This window comes from Lepus europaeus, chromosome 5 (assembly GCF_033115175.1).
Source record: "Lepus europaeus isolate LE1 chromosome 5, mLepTim1.pri, whole genome shotgun sequence".
Lineage (NCBI taxonomy): Eukaryota > Metazoa > Chordata > Mammalia > Lagomorpha > Leporidae > Lepus > Lepus europaeus.
In genome coordinates this window covers 120,956,917-120,976,499 of record NC_084831.1, presented here as the reverse complement: position 1 = coordinate 120,976,499, position 19,583 = coordinate 120,956,917, and the positions used below count along the sequence as shown (strand labels likewise).

Below are 19,583 nucleotides of genomic sequence, written 5' to 3'. Positions count from 1 at the left end.
GTTCCCTTAATTCTCCCCTAGTTGCAATTAATTGTTCTCACTTTTTGTTTATTACATTTAACATGCAATCTAAATTATTTATTCTTCCACCAAAATGTTTTTTATACCAAGATCATATTTGTTAAACTTCTATGTCCTGTAGAACCTGTCAGCATATTTTTTCTTTTATTTATTGATTGATTAATTCGAGAGGCAGAGAGAGCTCCTGTCCACTGATTGCACTCCCCAGTTGCCCACAATATGCTTTTTTGTGATTTTTTTTTTCTTTTTAGATTTAGTTATTTTACTTGAAAGTCAGAGTTACACAGAGAGAGGAGGAGAGCCAGAGAGAAAGAGAGAGGTCTTCCATCTGCTGGTTCAGTCCCCAATTGACCCCAATGGTCGGAGCTGTGCCCATCCGAAGCCAGGAACCAGGAGCCAAGAGCTTCTTCCAGATCTCCCATGCAGGTGCAGAGGCCCAAGGGTTTGGGCCATCTTCTACTGCTTTCCCAGGCCAGCACTGCAGCTTTACCTGCTATGCCACCGCACCAGCCCCCCACAATATGCTTTCACTAGGGCCAAATTCAATTGTCCTGTGAACCTAATGCACATCTTCCACGTGAGTGGCAGTAACCTGATTACTTGACCCACCACTGCAGCCTCCTAGGGTCCACATTAGCAGGAAGCTGGAGTCAAGAGCTAGCTAGGCTAAACATCTACCCTACATCCTTTTCCACTAGAACAATTTTTTTTTTTAAGATTTATTTATTTATTTGAAAGTCAGAATTACACAGAGAAGGAGAGGCAGAGAGAGAGAGAGAGAGGTCTTTCGTATGCTGGTTCACTCCCCCAGTTGGCTGCAATGGCTGGAGCTGCACCACTCTGGAGCCATGAGCCAGGAGCTTCTTCTGGGTCTCCCATGCGGGTTCAGGGACCCAAGGACTTGGGCCATCTTATACTGCTTTCCTAGCCCATAACAGACAGCTGGATTGGAAGTGGAGCATCCAGGTCTTGAACTGGCGCCAATATGGGATGCTGGCACTGCAGGTGGCAGCTTTACCCACTACACCACAGCACCAGCCCCTGGTTTAATTCTAATACAAGTTTTTTCTTGCCTTTCATTGGGACTCTGGTCCTATTTTTTCTGTACTTACTTGATAAGTAATGAAATTTATTACCGAGAAGCAAGTAATTGAGACACTCTCATCCCATATCAGAGCAGCTAGGTATGATTCCTACCTCTGGCTCTTGAACTCTAGCTTTCTGTTAATAAAATCCCTGGGAAACATTGACTAAGTCTCAAGTAATTATGTTCTTGCCACCCATGGACAGACCTGGATTGAGTTCCTGGCTCTCAGCTTTGGTCTCCCAACCCAGCTCCCTTTTAATGTGCTTGGGAAGGCAGCAGAGGATGACCCAAGTCCTTGGGCTCCAGCACTCTCATGGGAGACCCAGAGGAAGCTCCTGGCTCCTAGCTTCAGCCTAGCCTAGCCCCAGCCATTGTGGCCATTGCAGCCATTTGGGGAGTGAACTAACAGATGAAAGATCTCTTGTTATGTATGTCCTCTTCTTTGTAACTCTTCCTTTCAAATAAGTAAATCTTTAAAAATTAAATAAATAAATAAACTGAACTTTTAGCCTTTAAGTCCCCAGATCAGCTAGTAAAATTAAGGCAAGTCACATAACATCATAGAGCATCTGTTCCCAAATCTGTAAGCTGGAGCTAGCCTTTCCTCTTATCTGCTTTGATAGAAATGATGTTTTGGGAAAGTACTTCCAGATATAAGATAATTATTATAATAATATCTGAAATTTGGTCTTTTGCAATACTGTTAGGGAAAACTCAATAGCCATTTTCTTTGTTGTACCTGAGTAAGTGCAAACAGAGGTGCACCACACATTGATACATTTGAAGGTCCTTTATTGCTGGCAGTGGAGAGCGGGCTCATGCCCTAAAGAACTCTCAACACTGAAGCTCAAAGCAATAGGGTTTATGAAGATAAAAACCTCAAGGAGGGGAGGGAGAATACAAGGTTACTAGAGTCAAGCTGACCTAAGGCCTATGTAAAACTAGTATCAAATGCAATCTTGAAAATTGACAAATTACAATCTTAACATTAATCTAGGTGCAGCCTATCTGTTTATTTATTTATTTATTTATTTATTTGTTTTGACAGAGTGGACAGTCAGAGAGAGAGACAGAGAGAAAGGTCTTCCTTTTTGCCGTTGGTTCACTCTCCAATGGTCGCCGCGGCTAGCGCCCTGCGCCCGGCGCACCGCGCTGTTCCAAAGGCAGGAGCCAGGTGCTTATCCTGGTCTCCCATGGGGTGCAGGACCCAACCCTTGGGCCATCCTCCACTGCACTCCCTGGCCACAGCAGAGAGCTGGCCTGGAAGAGGGGCAACCGGGATAGAATCCGGCGCCCTGACCGGGACTAGAACTTGGTGTGCTGGCACCGCTAGGCGGAGGATTAGCCTGTTGAGCCACGGCGCCGGCCTGCCTATCTGTTTTAAACTTGAAAGATCATGCTAGGGAGTTTCTGTGTTCTGCCAAGTGGGATGCATTGTACTGTTATTGTATGAATACTGTTATTGTCTGAATTTTAGATCATAGCTTCAGACTAGTGTGGATGGTGCTTTCTTAATATGGAGTCTCTTGTGCTCTAAAATGGATTCTCTACTGTCAAGGTGTTACTCATCTTAAAGGCAATTACAGAAGTACAGATTTTTAAAATATGTGAAAATAATTGATACCTTCTTCCCAAACAGTGCATTTTAAGACACTTAAAACAGATACTCTTGATTAGGTAATATTTGTAGATTTGACCACAGGAAGACATTTCATTGCCTCTGTTTCCCTTTCTTTTCTGATAACAGTCCAAAGAGCCGATTGATCCAGTTAAAGAAAGAGAAGCTGGAGTATACTCCAGGAGAGCATGAATATGGATTATTTCCAGCCCCCATTCATGTTGGTGAGTACTAAGTCCACACAGTTTATTGTGGAGAAAAACGACATATTTTGTGTTTGAAAGAAGTATCTCTGTTCTTATTATTGCTACCTCTCCAGTAGAGTCCAACTTGTTACCATTTATTTTATACTTTGAAGAATTCTGTACATGATTTGACCAAGGAGCCAAAATGGCAGACATCTTCTTTGCTGTGACTTTATTAAATAACACTGTATCTGTAGGTTTTGACTTCCAAAGTATGTTATCAAAGAAGAATCAAGTATTTAGCAGTTCGCTTACAAATATTTCCCATGTTCAAAAAGAGTGTGTTGATTTGGTGATTCTTACTACAGAGGACCTGCTGCTTTCATGATCATTAATTGGCTTGAATATGGAGCAGATTTATCATTCTTTTCATTTTTGGAGACAATGTCAAAAATTACCATTTGGGTAGTATTACTTTTTAGCATCGCATTACTGAGTTTTATATCCAATAAACAATAGTTATCTGAAGGTCATTTTAGATTCCTCCCATTTCAACCCTTCATCAAATCTATCTCCAAGTTCTATTATTTCCCTCTCAGAAATATATTATAATTTTGGCCAGATTCCATTATCATCACTCAAATCCATGTCACCATTATCTTTTTTGGAGAGCTTCTGCCATAACCATTTGTCCCATTTTGTGTTGTCTATTTTGTGTTGCTGTGAATAAATGCCTGAGGCTGGGTGAATTACAAAGAAAAGAGGTTCCTTGGGCTGGCATTGTGGCACAGCAGGTTAAGGTGCCACCTGCAATGCCATCATATTGTGTGGGCACTAGTTCAAATCCCAGATGCTCCATTTCTGTTCCAGTCTCCCTGTTAATGTGCCTAAGAAGGCAATGGAAGATGGTCCAAGTACTTAGGCCCCTAAATTCACATGGGAGACCCAGATGAAATTCCTGGCTCCTGGCTTCAGCCTGGCCTAGCCCTACCATTGCAGAAATTTTGAAAGTGAACCAGTGAATGAAAGATCTCTTTCTCTCTGTGTCTTTCCCTCTCTATCTAACTCTGCCTTTGAAATAAATAAGTCTCCTTTTTCTTAATGAATAAATAATATGGACCGGATAAAGCTCAAAATTCTGAAGCATGACAGCATATCTGTTTAGCTCTTGGTGAGGGCATCATGGTGGGTGTTATTACCTGGTGGAGGAATGTACAGAAGACATCAAAGCATCCTGGGTAAATTGCTTTGTCATGACCCACTCTCATGATAACTAATCTAGTCCCAGCTCTCTTGCTTGAGACCTAATCCAGTCTGGAGAGACCTAATCCAGTTTCTTGAGGAAGAAAACCCACTTAAGAGGGTAGAACCCTCATAATCTAATTATCTTAGCAGTCCCAATAACTCTCAACACCTTTATTTGGGGAATCAAAATTTCAGCACGAGTTTGGTGGCAACAAACCACATCTGAACCAGAGTGCTTTCAACAAATCTGTCCACTTCCATTATTTACACCCAGTCCACTCTATACACAGTAAAAAGAGAAATTATTTTTATTTTCTAACTTAACATTGATTGCACTTAAAAGCTTCAAGAGGCTTACCATCACAGTAGAATGCTTTTTCCTTATGGCTTTTTAAAGTAATCTATCCCTTGAGGTGGGTATTATGGTGCAGGGAACTAAATTGCTGCCTGGAATGGTCCCTTTCCCATATCAGAGTGCTACTTCCCAGTCCCTGCTCCTCCACTTCTTTTTTTGTTTGTTTTTTTTTTTTTTTACAGAAAAAAAGATTTATTTTTTTTTTACTTGAGAGTCAGAGTTACACAGAGAGAGGAGAGGCAGAGAGAGAGAGACCATCCGATGGTTCACTCCCCAATTGGCTGCAATGGCCGGAGCTGTGCCGATCTGAAGCCAGGAGCCAGGAGCTTCTTCCGGGTCTCCCACGCTTGTGCAGGTGCCCAAGGACTTCTAATTCAGCTTCCTGCTAATACATCCTGGGAGGCAGCCAATGATGTCTCAAGTTCTTGGGTGCCCACCACCCATGTAAGAGACCCAGATGGAGTTCTGGGCTCCTTACTTCAGGCTGGTGCAGCCCTAGCTGTTCAGGCATTTGGAAGTGAACCAGCGGATAGATCTCTTGCTCTTGCTCCCTTACTGCACCTTGGAAGTGAATGATCAATAAAATAATCAATATATGTGTGTTTTTACATGATCTGTCTCTGATCCCTTCTCTCCCATCTACCTATTCCCATCTCTTCCTTATTTACCATATTGGGTCATACTCACCTTCTTTCATTTCCAAGCTCTGTTTACCATTTCCTGAAAAGCTTTTCTTAAAATTCTTCCCATGACTGGTTTCTTCTCATTCTTAAGAATGAGCTTAGGAAGGTGGCCCATGTGCTTGGGCCCCTGCATCCATGTGGGAAACTCAGATGAAGCTCTGGCTCCTGGCTTCTGCCTGGCCTACCCCTGGTCATTGCTGCCATTTGGGGAGTGAACCAGCAGATGGAGGAGCTCTCTCTACTCTACCTCTTTGTCTTTGTAATTCTTTCAAATAAACAAGTAAATCTTTAAAAATAAAAAGCTTAAAGCCAGTATTATCATAAATGTCATTTTCTTTAAAAATGATTTTCCTGACTAGCTTACCAAAAGACAGCCCCTCCCTATATTCTAGATCATGGCACCATATTTATAGTCTATGATTACAATATTGATTTACTCATTTATTATCTGTCCCCTTAACTACATTGTAAGCTTTAGTGGTACAAACTTGTTGTCTTTTTTATTCTTCATTGGTTTCCCAGTAACTGATATAAAATGGAACTTTAACAAATATTTGTTGTACAAATAACAGGAGAAATTAGGATAAATTATTGTATGTAGATTACAGGGGTTTTTTTTCTTCATATTCAATTTGTTTGAACTAACAAAATTGCCTTAAAGGAATTTAATAAAAAACGTGGAGCCAGAAACACTTTATTTGTAGTAGATGTTGATTCTATGCCTTTCAATGATTTCTTCAACTATGATTCTTTAACCTTTTTAACTATGTGGCTCTTCTCTGTTAATGATTGGCTAATCGTCTTTTTCTCCCCATAAGTCCAGAACCAGCAGTATATTTGAATCAGCAGGCATAAACAAGTTCTGCAGTAAAGATTAGTTTCCTTTAATTTTTTTATTTGGTTGGCTGGAAATGGGTACAACTACAATATGATGTTACAAGGTTTAGTTCTCAGCTAGATAACCTTACACATGCTTACTTATTGAAAGTAAGGATAAATTCCATGTTCTCTGGGCTTCATGCCAAAGTTCTTTTGAAAGAGCCTTTTGTTTTTGGTTTAGATCATAGTAGTAGAACCAGACTCAGAGCAGATTTATCTCTCTCCTAAAACCTGCTAAGAATAAGTAGGCTTTGAAAGTAAACATTTAAAGGTCCCGTTTGAGAAAATATAACCATTCTGCTCTCTACCAATTTTGTCCTAGATGAGAAATTTACCAACCTGGTTTTTAGAATGAATCTCTAACTATTCAAAAGCATGAAAGGCCCAGTTATTTCTAGGGGGGATAGGAAGAATAATAGATAAGCCATTATTTCTATCATATTTGTGGCATGAATCAAAATCCCTTACTTTAAATAAAGATTTTTTTCTCTAGTTCCCGAATTCAGTATTTTACTAAAACTCATTTATACTTAATAGCATACATAGTGAGTAAGTAATGCAAAAACCTCTTCAAGGTGGAAAAGGGTATATTTTCAAATCAAGCTATTGTAGGAGAGAATTCTGCATCCTCCTGTACCTGAAGACAGTGCTACTTTGTTGTTCAAATAATATTTTATGATTATGGTAGGAAGAAAAACCAGTTGTGTTGAACAGATCACTTCAAATATGTTATAAATAAAGAGCATGAGTTTTTGTGGTTTTTTTTTTTTTTGGTTGTTTGTTTTTTTGACAGGCAGAGTGGACAGTGAGAGAGAGAGACAGAGAGAAAGGTCTCCCCCTTGCCGTTGGTTCACCCTCCAGTGGCCGCCGCGGCTGGTGCGCTGCGACCGGCACACCACGCTGATCCGAAGGCAGGAGCCAGGTGCTTCTCCTAGTCTCCCATGGGGTGCAGGGCCCAAGCACTTGGGCCATCCTCCACTGCACTCCCTGGCTACAGCAGAGAGCTGGCCTGGAAGAGGGGCAACCGGAACAGAACCCGGCACCCCGAGTGGGACTAGAACCCGGTGTGCCGGCGAAGCAAGGCGGAGGATTAGCCTATTGAGCCATGGCGCCGGCCAAGCATGAGTTTTAAAATAAATCAGTCTTAATTCATTTCTATCTTTGTCCTAATAGTTAGATGAATAAAAAGTAATATAAATAAAACTTTGGCACATCTTAAAATTTATGAAGTCAAATTCACTACCATTTATGGTATCAAATTCAATAAATCAAAAGTAATAAATATATGATAGAATTAAGGTACTTTATCATTAAGAATGCATATCAAAATGCATATATGTGTTGATACTTGTTTGTCAAAATGTATATTATACTCTTTAACTTATGATCCATTGAATTTTCTTACAAGAGTGCTAAAGCAGTTCAGTGAGGAAAAAAGAATCTTCTGAACAAATGATTTTTTTAAAGATTTATTTATTTTATTTGAAAGTCAGAGTTACACAGAGAGAGAGTCTTCCATTTGCTTGTTCACTCCCCAGATGGCCACAATGGCCAGAGCTGCGCCGATCCAAAGCCAGGAGCTTCCTCTGGGTCTCCCACGCAGATGCAGGGCCCCAAGGACTTGGGCCATCTTCTGCTTTCCCAGGGTATACCAGAGAGCTGGATCAGAAGTGGAGCAGCCAGGACTCAAACCAGCACCCATACGGGATGCCAGCACTGCAGGGCGGCAGCTTTACCCACTATTCCACAGCACCGGCCCCTTCTTTTCTTTTTTAAAGATCTATTTTATTTAGTTGAAAGGCAGAGTTCCAGAGAGAGAAAAGGTATCTTCCATCTGCTGGTTCACGCACTCAAATCGCCATAAAAACTGGGGCTGGATCATGCTGAAACCAGGAGCTCCCAAGTTTTTCACATGGATGCAGTGGGCCCAAGCATTTGACCCACCTTCTGCTGCTTTTCCAGGCACATTAGCAGGGAGTTGGATTGGAAGTGGAACAGCCAGGACTTGAACCGGTACCCATACGAGATGTTGGCATTGCAGGCAGTGGCTTAAGCCACTGTGCCATAATGCCAGCCCCCATGGTTTTGTATTGATTAGATAGACATATACAAAAGAATGAAATTGGAATCCCATATGGACACCGGGTTGAGTCCTGGCTGCTGTACTTCTGATCCAGCTCTCTGCTATGCCCTGGGAAAGCAGAAGATGGCCCAAGTCCTTGGACCCTTGCACCCTCATGGGAAACCCAGAGGAAACTCCTGGCTTCTGGCTTCAGATTGGCGTCCCTCTGGCCATTGTGGTCAATTGAGGAGTGAACCAGCGGATGATAGACCTCTCTCTCTCTTTTTTTTCTGCCTCTCCTTCTCTCTGTGTAACTCTGACTTTAATAAATATATAAATAAATAAATAGATCTTTAAAAAAACAGAAATAGTGTGATTTTGTTACTATACAAAATTGTGTATACTTTAAAGTTTATGAGTTGTTTATATGTAATTTCAGTCTGCAGTTGACCCTAGATAAAGGGACTACTGAACCAAGTAAAGGATTTTCGTCCATTTGTCCACATAAAGTGTTCAAACTCAATAATAAAAAACACACTTCTCTAAAACTTGAGTAGCCATTTCTCCAAAAAATATGTACAAATGGATGTTCAACATCATTAGTCATTAGGGAAGTAAATGCAATCAAAAACCACAATGAAATATCACCTTATACCCAAAGATGACTTTAATTAAAAGATGGGCATTAACCAGGATTGACAAGAATGTGAACAAATTAAAACTCTTCTACATTGCTGGTGGGGATGTCAAGCCACTTTAGAAAATAGTTTGGCAGGTACTCAAGACATTAAACATAGAATTGCCATGTGACCTAGCAGCTCTGCTGTTGAGTATGTTGCCATAAAAATTAAAAACATATGTTCATACAAAACTTGTATCTAAATAGCCATAGCAACAATATTCATAATAGTCAAAAGGTGAAAGCAACTGAAATGTCTGTGGTATATCCATACAATGGAATATTATTCAGCAATAATAAGGAATGAAATGCTAATTATGCTGTTTGAAAGAAGGCAGTCATAAAATGTTATATATTGTATTATTCTGTTTATATGAAATAGCCAAAATAGACAAGTATGTAAGAGACAGAAAGTAGATTAGAGGTTACCGGGGACTAGGAGAGGCAAGAATGGGAAGTGACCACTAGCAGGCACAGGGATGGTTCTTTGGATGTTGAATATATTTTGAAATTAGATTTTATCTAATTATTTATTAATTGGGGTTCTCCAGAAAAGAAGCAGCAATAGGATGCAGAGAGAGAGAGGAAAGAAAAACAATCATTTTAAGCAGTTGGTTCACATGATTCTTGAAGCTGGCAAGTCCAAAATCTTATAGGGTAGACTGACAGACCCAGAGAAGAGTTCATGTTGGAGTACAAGTCCTAAGGCAATCTGTTCACAGAACTCCCTCTTTTGGAGAGTTGTCTTTTATATGTTGAGGACTTTATCCACATTATGGAGAGTGTTCTTACTTGTAATTACTATTTTTCAGTGTTAAACTCATCTGGAAAATAGTTTTGTAGAAATATCTAAAGTAATGTTTGGTCAGGCATCTGTGTACTGTGGCCTAGCCTGGTAAGCACATAAAAGTGGTGGTTGTACAATTTCCATACTAAAGATCATCAAATAGTATACAATAAAAGGGTAGATGTCTCTATAAAGCTGCTAAGTACATATATTTATGTTTTGATCTAGATATTGTCATCAAAATTCTAGTGTTTTCTAACATGAAAGAAAAATTTTTAGGTTTGCACATTATGATCACTAGTACTTTTAAATGTTCATTTAAATTTTTTTTATGGTATAGGAATATAAATTGTTCAAGAATGTCGAGCATAAAAACATAGCATTAGGGTAAAAATCTGTGGAGTAAGTAGAATAGAAATGATGTTCAAAATGAAAAGAAGTTACTTGCATTTCCAAATGTTGAAGAAGAGATTATTGTTTTTTAATGGACAGAGGTAATTATTACATCTTTATGGTATTAAGATTTATCATTTGTCATTGTTAAAACTGACACTTAAAAGATATAAAGGATTCATAGATTTCAAAATTTTTATGGAGAGAATGGAGACATAAAAGTTGGAGGACCTGGTCTTTTACATTTGGCCTCTTGAATCAGTAAGGTCTTGATTCAGATTCCATCTTTGCCAATTACTCTCTGTTTGACCCTGGAGAAGTTAATGTATCTCAAGGCCTTAGATTTTTTTTATTTGTAAAATACAAATTAGCATAAATATTAAATAAAATAATTCACATAAAATGCTTAGCACACTGCCTAGCACATAGTAAATATTCAATAAAAGGTAATTATTATAGAACTGAAGCAGTTGTTTGTCAAGAAGAATGGCCGTGACTTAGTACAAAAGTCTTCCTTCTGTTACTTCTGACAGAAGACCTCAAGATCCTTATCAACATTGCTCTCCTAGGCTGCCATTGTTATTCATTCAGACATGCCACATCTTGACTACTTTTCCTCATTTAATATAAAGTACATAATCCCAAGGGAGATTAATTTAGCAGACTTAACACCACTTCTCCTAGAAAGGCCTGCTTGCAAGGTTAGGAGTGGGCTATAATATAGGAACTTGAATGGTAAACAGTTTCCCACAGTAGCATAAAATTTTTCCTAAATGTTAACAGTAACTTGTGTATCAACAGTGTTTCAATCAAACCCAGTGTAGGAGAATTGGCTGCTAAAGGTAAGAAGGGACAAGAGTTCAAGGAAAGAGAGGAAATCCAATATTAAATAATAGAGTACCACTTATTGCAAGGACTTGCAGATGGAAGCATTGTCTTGAGATTCTAGGAAATAGTGGATCCCTGCTCCCTAGTCAGTAGCGAGGGGTTTATACCTTAAGATAAGATAAAGATAGCCACAGCTAACTTCACTTCACCTGGACTTTCTCAAGAAGCATTTACATTCTAAGCATTAGATAACTGACATTCCAACATGCAGCCAGGCTACACAAGCTGAGCCCCACAAATTAACTTCTTTTTAAAAAAAATTAATTGTTTATTTGAAAGCATTAGAGAAAGAGATCTTCCACGTACTGCTTCACTCCCCAAAGAGCCACAACAGACTGTAGCCAGGAGTTAGGAGTTTTTCCAGGTCTCTCACATGAGTGGCAAGGGCCCAAACTCTCGAACCATGTTCTGCTGCTTTCCCCATGCCATTAGCAGAGAGCTGGGTCAGAAGTGGAGCAGCCAGGATACAAACCGGTGCCCATGTGAGATACTGGCATTGCAGGCAGTGGCTCTACCCACTAAACCACAATGCCAGTCCCCAGCATATTATCTTTTTTTTTTTTTTTTGAAGATTTATTTTATTTATTTGAAAGACAGTTACAGAGAGAGTTAGAGCCAGATAGAAGTCTTCCATCCACTGGTTCACTCCTCAATTGGCCGCAACGGCCAGAGCTGTGCCATTGAAGCTAGGAGCTTCCTCTGGGTCTCTCATGTGAGCTGGACCATCTTCCACGGCATTCCCAGGCCATAGCAGAGAGCTGAATTAGAAGTGGAGCAGCGGCCGGCGCCATGGCTTAACAGGCTAATCCTCCGCCTTGCGGCACCGGCACACCGGGTTCTAGTCCCGGGTGGGGCGCCGGATTCTATCCTGGTTGCCCCTCTTCCAGGCCAGCTCTCTGCTGTGGCCCGGGAGGGCAGTGGAGGATGGCCCAGGTCCCTGGGCCCTGCACCCACATGGGAGACCGGGAGAAGCGCCTGGCTCCTGGCTTCGGATCAGCACGGTGCGCTGGCTGCAGCAGCCGTTGGAGGGTGAACCAACGGCAAAAAGGAAGACATTTCTCTCTGTCTCTCTCTCACTGTCCACTCTTCCTGTCAAATAAATAAATAAATAAAAAATAAAAGAAGTGGAGCAGCCAGAACTCGAACTGGTACCCTTATGGGATTCTGGCACTGCAGGTGGTGGCCCTATCCACTATTCCACAGCACTGGCCACAAATAGTACAGTTTCTGCTGACCACTTGCTTTCCATCTGGGAGTCTAGAATTTTGGCACATTTAGGGTGCATTGAGGATAGCTGCATGACCAGCCCCCAGTAACAACATTGCTCAACGTCAGAGGTACAAGAGAATGGAATAGGGAAGGAAAGCCACATATGATTGATTCCAAGGTGTGTCAGGGATCCCCGAGAAAGTGTTCAGGTGTGATGACTTACAGGACTTAGCGTATAGTCATACTCATGGCTATGCCTCATTACACAGGAAAGATTCTAAGTAGAATCAGTAAAAGCAAAGGTGTACTGGGCAAAGTCCACAGGAAACCAGGTATAAGCTTTCAAAATTCTTTCTCTGGATTTTGGAAATGAGTTTTGAAGTATTGGGGAAATTCATGAGATAGTCAGTACCCAAAGTTTTACTGGTGGCTGGTCATGAAAAATTCCAAACTCAAAACACCTGCCTTCACTGAGAATTTGTCGCTAACCAACTTACACTTTGAGAAATGGCAATGGATGTAAATTTAGCTCATGAAGAAGAAATAAATAGAAACGCCAAATGTTGAGTGACTAAACAATTTTTTTTTCTCTTAATTACATTAAAATATATATAACAGGTTAAAACAAAAGTTATAACATTCTATTGTAGGATCTCTAGAGTATACATTTGTTAACTACAGTTATACAGAGAACTGTATGTTTGCAGAACGTAACCTTTAGTGTGAAGAAGTACGATAACCAGAAGTAAGTAGATTCTATAAAGGAAAGACATATTGTTAGGGCTAGCACTGTGGCCCAGAGGATTAAAGCTCTGGCCTGCAGCACCGGCATCCCATATGGGCACTGGTTTGAGTCCTGACTGCTCCACTTCCAATCCAGCTCTCTGCTGTGGCCTGGGAAAGCAGTAGAAGATCGCCCAAGTCTTTGGGCCCCTACACTCGCAAGGGAGACTCTGAAGAAGCTCCTGGCTCCTGGCTTTGGATCAGCTCAGCTCCCGCCATTGCAGCCAATTGGGGAGTGAACCAGCAGATGGAAGACCTCTCTCTATCTGGCTCTACCTCTCTCTGTAACTCTGTCTTCCAAATAAATAAAAAATAAAATCTTATTAAAAAGTCATGTTGTAAGTCAATTAGAAAAATTCTTTCAGGGGCTGGTATTGTGGCACAATGAGTTAACTCATTATGTGCAGCACCAGCTTTCTGTTTACAAAAACTGATGCAGGATGAAATAGAACATATAGCCCGTATAATTTTATTTATTTATTTATTTGCAAGTCAGGATTACACAGAGAAGGAGGCGGGGTGGGGGGAATTGGTCTTCTATCCTATGGTTCACTCCCCAACTGGCCACAATGGCGGGAGCTGCGCCGATCCGAAGCCAGGAGCCAGGAGCCTCCTCCGGGTCTCCCACATGGGTGCAGGGGCCCAAGGACTTGGGCCATCTTCTGCTGCTTACCCAGGCCATAGCAGAGAGCTGGACTGGAAGTGGAGCAGCTGGGTCTCGAACTAGCACCCTTATGGGATGCCAGTTCTTCAGGCCTGGGTGTTAACCTGCTGTGCCGCCACGCCAGCCCCAGCCCCAGCCCATATCTTTTAAAGAAACTGAGTTCTTTACCAAAATTATTCACAAAAAATTATAGTCCTAGATAGTTTTCTAATGAAATTCAGTGTGTATTTGAGAAAGAAAGAACACCAGAGGCCAGCATTGTGTTGCAATAGACCACCACCTGCAACACTGGCATCCTGTATCAGGGGAAGCACCAGTTGGAGTCCCAGCTGCTTTGTTTCCAACCCAGCTCTGTGCTGATGTGCCTGGGAAAGTAGTGGAACATGTTCAATACGTATAATGGTTTCTAGTTATATCCATTTTGTTGTAAAACACAGAATTTCATTTATTTTTATGGCTGAATGGTATTCCATTATATATATATTATATATATTATGTGTGTATATGTGTATATTTGTGTGTACATATGTATATATGTGTGTATATCTATACACACACCACACCACAATTTATAGTTGTCAGTTAATGGACATCTGAGTTGATTCTATATCTTGATTGTTGTGAATTGAGGCACAGTAAACATGGGTGTACAATGTGGAAGACCCAGAAGAAGCTCCTGGCTCCTGGCTTCATCCTCCCCTGGCCCTGGCCATTGCAGCCATTTGGGGGGTGTCCAGTGGATGGAAGATTTCTCTCTATCTCTACCTTTCAAATAAATAAATTTTTAAAAGAAAGAAGAACATGGGGGTACACGTAACTTTCATATGCTGACTTCATTTCCTTTGGGTAAAAAGTAAATTCTTGAGAGTGGGATTGCTGGGTCCTGTGGTATATCTGTTTTCAGTTTTCTAAGGTATCTCCATACTGTCTTCCACATTGGCTGTACTAGTTTAATCTCACTGAGAGTGGATTAGAGTACCTTTTTTCACCACATTCTTGCCAGCATTATTTGTTGATTTCTGTATGAGAGCCAGTCTAACTGGGGTGAGGTGAAATATTGTGGTTTTCATTGGCATTGCCCTCTTGACTAGTGATCCTGAGCATTTTCTTCCTGTATTTGTTAACCATGTGAATTTCTTCTTTTGAAAAATGCCTATTAAAGTCCTTTGCCCGTTTCTTAACTGGATTGTTTCTTTTGTTGTTGTTGAGTTTCTTGTGCTCTTTATAGATTCTGGATATTTATCCTTTATTCATTGCATAGTTTGCAAATATTTTCTCCCATTCTGTTTGTTGCCTCTTCATTTTCTGAGTGTTTCCTTTGCAGTGCAGAAGCTTCTCAGCTTGAAGTAATCTCATTTGTCTGTTTTGGCTTTGATTACCTATACTTCTGGGTTCTTTTCCAAGAGTTTTTGCCTATACCATTGTCTTGCAGTTTCCCCAATGTTCTCCTTTAGTAATTTGATGGTATCAGGTCTTAGATTTAGGTCCTTGATCCATTTTGAGTTGATTTTTGTATAAGGTGTAAAGTAGGTGTCTTGTTTCATACTTCTGCATGCAGAAATTCAATTTTCCCAGCACCGTTTGTTGAAGAGACTGTCCTTTCTCCAGAGATTGATTTTAGCTTCTTCGCCAAAAATTGGTTTTAGATGCAGGGATTGAGTTCTGGAGTTTCTGTTCTTTTATACTAGTCTACATGTCTATTTAGTGCCATTACCAGGCTGTATTAATTATAACTGCCTTGTGATATGTCTTGAAATCTGGTATTTTTAAAATTTTTTTAAAGATTTGTTTGTGACCAATGCCACGGCTCAATAGGTTAATCCTCCGCCTGCAGCACCAGCATACCAGGTTCTAGTCCCGGTCGCTCCTCTTCCAGTCCAACTCTGCTGTGGCCCGGGAGTGCAGAGGAGGATGGCCCAAGTCCTTGGGCCCTGGACGCGCATGGGAGACCAGGAGAAGCACCTGGCTCAGTGCGGTGTGCCAGCCACAGTGGCCATTGGAGGGTGAACCAATGGAAAAAGGAAGACCTTTCTCTCTGTCTCTCTCTCTCTCACTATCCACTCTGCCTGTCAAAAAAAAAAGATTTATGTATTTATTTGAAAGTCAGAGTTACACAGAGAGAGGAGAGGCAAAGAGAGAGGTCTTCTGTCCATTGGTTCCCTTCCCAAATAGCCACTACAGCCGGAGCTGTGCTGATCCGAAGCCAGGAGTCAGGAGCTTCCTCTGGGTCTCCCATGCGGGTGCAGGGGCCCAAGGACTTGGGCCATCTTCCACTGCTTTTCCAGGCCATAGCAGAGAGCTGGATAGGAAGTGGAGCAGCTGAGTCTCAAACCGGCGCCCATATGGGATGCCGGTGCTTCAGGCCAGGGTGTTAACCCGCTGTGCCACAGCACCAGCCCCTTGAAATCTGGTATTGTAATGCCTTCCTGCTTTGTTTTTGTTGTTTAACATTTCTTTCGCTATTCAGGGTCTATTGTGTTTCCATGTGAATTTTAGCATCGCTTTTTCTAGATCTGAGAAGAATGTCATTGGTGTTTTGATTGGGATAGCATTTAGTCTGTAAATTGCTTTTGGTAGTATGGATATTTCCCATCCACAAACATAGAAGATTTTTCCATTTTTTTTGTGTGTCTTCTATTTCTTTTCTTTAAAACAACAACAACAACAAAAAGATTTATTTGAAGGCAGAGTTACATAGAGGCAGAGGCGGAGAGAGAGAGAATCTTCTATCCACTGGTTCACTCTCCAGATGGCCACCACAGCTGGAGCTGAGCTAATCCAAAGCCTGGAGCCAGGAGCTTCTTCTGGGTCTGACATGGGTGCATGGTTTTTATTTGGTTTGTTAATGTATATCACATTTATTGATTTGCATATGATGTACCATCCCCACATACTAGGGATAAATCCCACTTGGTCCAGGTGAATGATCTTTCTAATGTTTGGCTAGTTATTTTGTTGAGGATTTTTGCATCTAAATTCATCAGGGATATTTGTCTACAGTTCTCTTCCTTTTTGTATCTTTTTCTGGTTTGGGGTTTAAGTGATGCTGGTCTCCTAGAAGGAATTTGGGAGAATTCCCTCCCTTTCAGTTTTGACTAGCTTTTGAAGAGTTGGAATTAGTTCTTTAAAAGTCTGGTAGAATTCAGCAATGAAGCCATCTCGTCCTGAGCTTTTCTTTGTTGGGAGGGTCTTTATTACTGATTAAATTTTCATCTTGGTTATTGGTCTGTTTAGATTTTCTGTATCTTCATGGCTCAATTTTGGTGCATTGTATATGTCCAGGAATCTATCCATTTCTTCTAGATTTTTCAATTTGTTGGCATTTAGCTGTTTGTAGTAGTTCCCGATGATTGTTTTATTTCTGTGGTCTCCATGTTATATAATCTCCTATTTCATTTCTGAATTTGTTAATTTAGGTCTTTTCCCTCTTTTTTCCTTTTTTTTTTTTTTTTTTTTTTTTTTTTTTTTTTTTTTTCCTGCTAGTTGGGTCAATGGTGTATCATTTTGGTTGATTTAAAAAAAAAAAACAGCTCTTCATTTAACTGATCTTTTTCTTTGTTTCAATTTTGTTTATTCTCTAATTTTAATTATTTCTTTTCTGTTACTAATTCAGAATTTGGTTTACTGTTGTTTGATGCATTGATAGCTCATTTATTTGATATCTTTCCAGTTTCTTGATATAGGCACCAACTGATATAAAATTCCCTCTTAACACTGTATCCCACAAGTTTTGATATGTTGTATTGTCATCTTCATTCATTTCAAGAAATTTTTTGATTTCCCTGTTGGTTTCCTCTGTGACCCATTGTTCATTCAGGAGCATGTTGTTCAGTCTCCATGTGTTTGTGTATGTTCTAGAGATGCTTGAGTTGCTAATTTCCATTTTCATTCCATTGTAGTCAGAAAACATGCATGGTATGATTTCAGTTTCTTTGAATTTGGTCAGACTAGCTTAATGGGCTAGCTTATGGTCTATCCTAGAGAAAGTTCCATGCACTGATAAAAAGAATATGTATTCTGCAATTGTGGGATGAAAAGTTCTGTAGGTATCTGTTAGGTCCATTTGGTCCATAGTATAGATTAGCTCTGTTGTTTTAGGCATTTGTGGAAATACTTGTTGGTTTCTTCTCTGATGGCTTTTATCTTTGGACTATGCCTCTGTTGCCTAGTAGAGTATCTACTCTTTCAGCGCATACCCAGAGGCGTGTGCTGGGTATGACCAGAGAGTGCTGGTCAGTGCTGCAAGATGGAGTGAGTATCCAGGATGACACCCAAGATGGGCATCGTAGATGTCCTGTGCTGTTAGCAGAGGGAGGGCATAATCACCTCTGTTGTCCTAATCACAGCCTTACTTCTTTTCCAAGGTGATCAGTGCAAGGGTTTAGCCCACTGTGAGTGCAACACTTAGGTCTGCTGCCACATGAACCACAGAAGGGATCTGTGCAGTCCTCAGTTAGAGCATGGATCCCGCTGCAATGACCCCTTCTAGGCATTCAAGGAGCTCTGAGCCTCTGGTGTGGGACGTAGTGATTGCCCAGAGACCCACTACACCCTGCGCCCTATCATGCAGTCACAGAGTTCTCACAGTCTCACCACACAAAGCTCTCACATTCGTGGAGTGCAGAGGATCCACTTAGCCCCACTAGCCTGTCCTGTCCACAGAGAGCAGAGATGTACCCAGATCCACTGCCTGTGGGTGCTCTGCCTTGGCAGTTTGAGCCTGAGAGCCTGTGATATGTTGAGAGGCTGGAGTACTTCACAGTACTGCGTGGGTGCCCAGCCCTCTATCAGCCCTCCAACCAGACTCAAAGTCAGTGGGGAATACAACTTTTTTTTTTAAGATTTTGTTTGTGGGGCAGGCACTGTGGTATAGTGCGTAAAGCTGCTGCCTGCAGTTCTGGCATCCCATATGGGTATCTGTTGAGACCCAGGTGCTCCACTTCCAATCCAGCTCCCTGCTGATGCATCTGAGAAGGCAGCAGAAAATGACCCAAGTACTTGACCCAGATGGAGCTGCTGGCTGCTGGCTTCCGCTTAGCCCAGCTCTAGCTATTTTGGCCATTTCGGAAATGAACCAGCAGATGGAAAATCTCTCTCTGTCTCTGTCTCTTTATGCCTATGTGTATGCCTATGACTCTTCTTCATAATTCTGCCTTTCAAATAAATAAATCTTTAAGGAAAAAAAAAAGGAAGGTTTGTGGGGACTACTACGTAAAGAAAAACAGATTTTGTTTATTTGAAAGGTGGCGTTAGAGAGAAAGAGGGAGATACACAGAGATCTTCCACCTTCTGGTTTGCTTCTCAACGGGCTACAACAGTCAGGGCTGGGCCAGGCTGAATCAAAGAGCAAGAAACTGTCCAGGTCTCCCATGTGGGTGCTGTTATAAGAACCAGCGCCCTGTGGCATAGTGGATAAAGCCGCCGCCTGCAGTGCCAGCATCCCATATGGGCATGGGTTCAAGTCCCAGCTGCTCCACTTCTGATCTAGCTCTCAGCTTTGCCCTGGGAAAGCAATAGAAGGTGGCCCAAGTCCTTGGACCCCTACACCCCCGTGGGAGACCCTGAAGAAGCTCCTGACTCCTGGCTTCGGATCAGCTGTTATGGCCATCTAGGGAACGAACCAGCAGATGGAAGACCTCTGTCTGTCTGTCTGTCTCTCTCTCTCTCTCTCTCTCTCTGTCTCTCCTTCTCTCTGTGTGTAACTCTGACTTTCAAATAAATAAATCTTAAAAAACAGCACCCATGTGGGAAGCTGGCTTTGCAGGTGGCACTCTTATCTGCTATGCCAGAACACCTGTCTATACTGTAAGCAAGTAATTGGAAAATGAAACATTTTTAAAAGTTTTTATAACAGTATAATGAAACTTAAAGAGAAATTTATCCTAAAAAAAAAAAAGTCCCCTGCAGTGTAAACGGAAACATTTTTCCAAGAAATTGAAGAAGACCTAAATACATAGAGTTGTATGTCGTGTTATGGAATTGAAAGCCTCAATTGTACAGTGTAATCTTAGCTATATTAACAGTGGGGTTTTCTGTTAAATTAAT

At 41.1% G+C, this 19,583-nt stretch overlaps 1 protein-coding gene across 7 annotated transcripts in view; it reads left to right on the top strand.

The window, feature by feature from the left end:
• ASH1L (ASH1 like histone lysine methyltransferase) overlaps positions 1-19,583 on the top strand; it is a 236,081-nt gene that overhangs the window by 147,284 nt on the left and 69,214 nt on the right. For all 7 annotated transcript variants that reach the window (XM_062192443.1, XM_062192444.1, XM_062192440.1 and 4 more), the window contains one exon: positions 2,856-2,950. In XM_062192443.1, the coding sequence (XP_062048427.1) occupies positions 2,856-2,950 (95 nt within the window). The remainder of the gene's footprint in view (positions 1-2,855; positions 2,951-19,583) is intronic.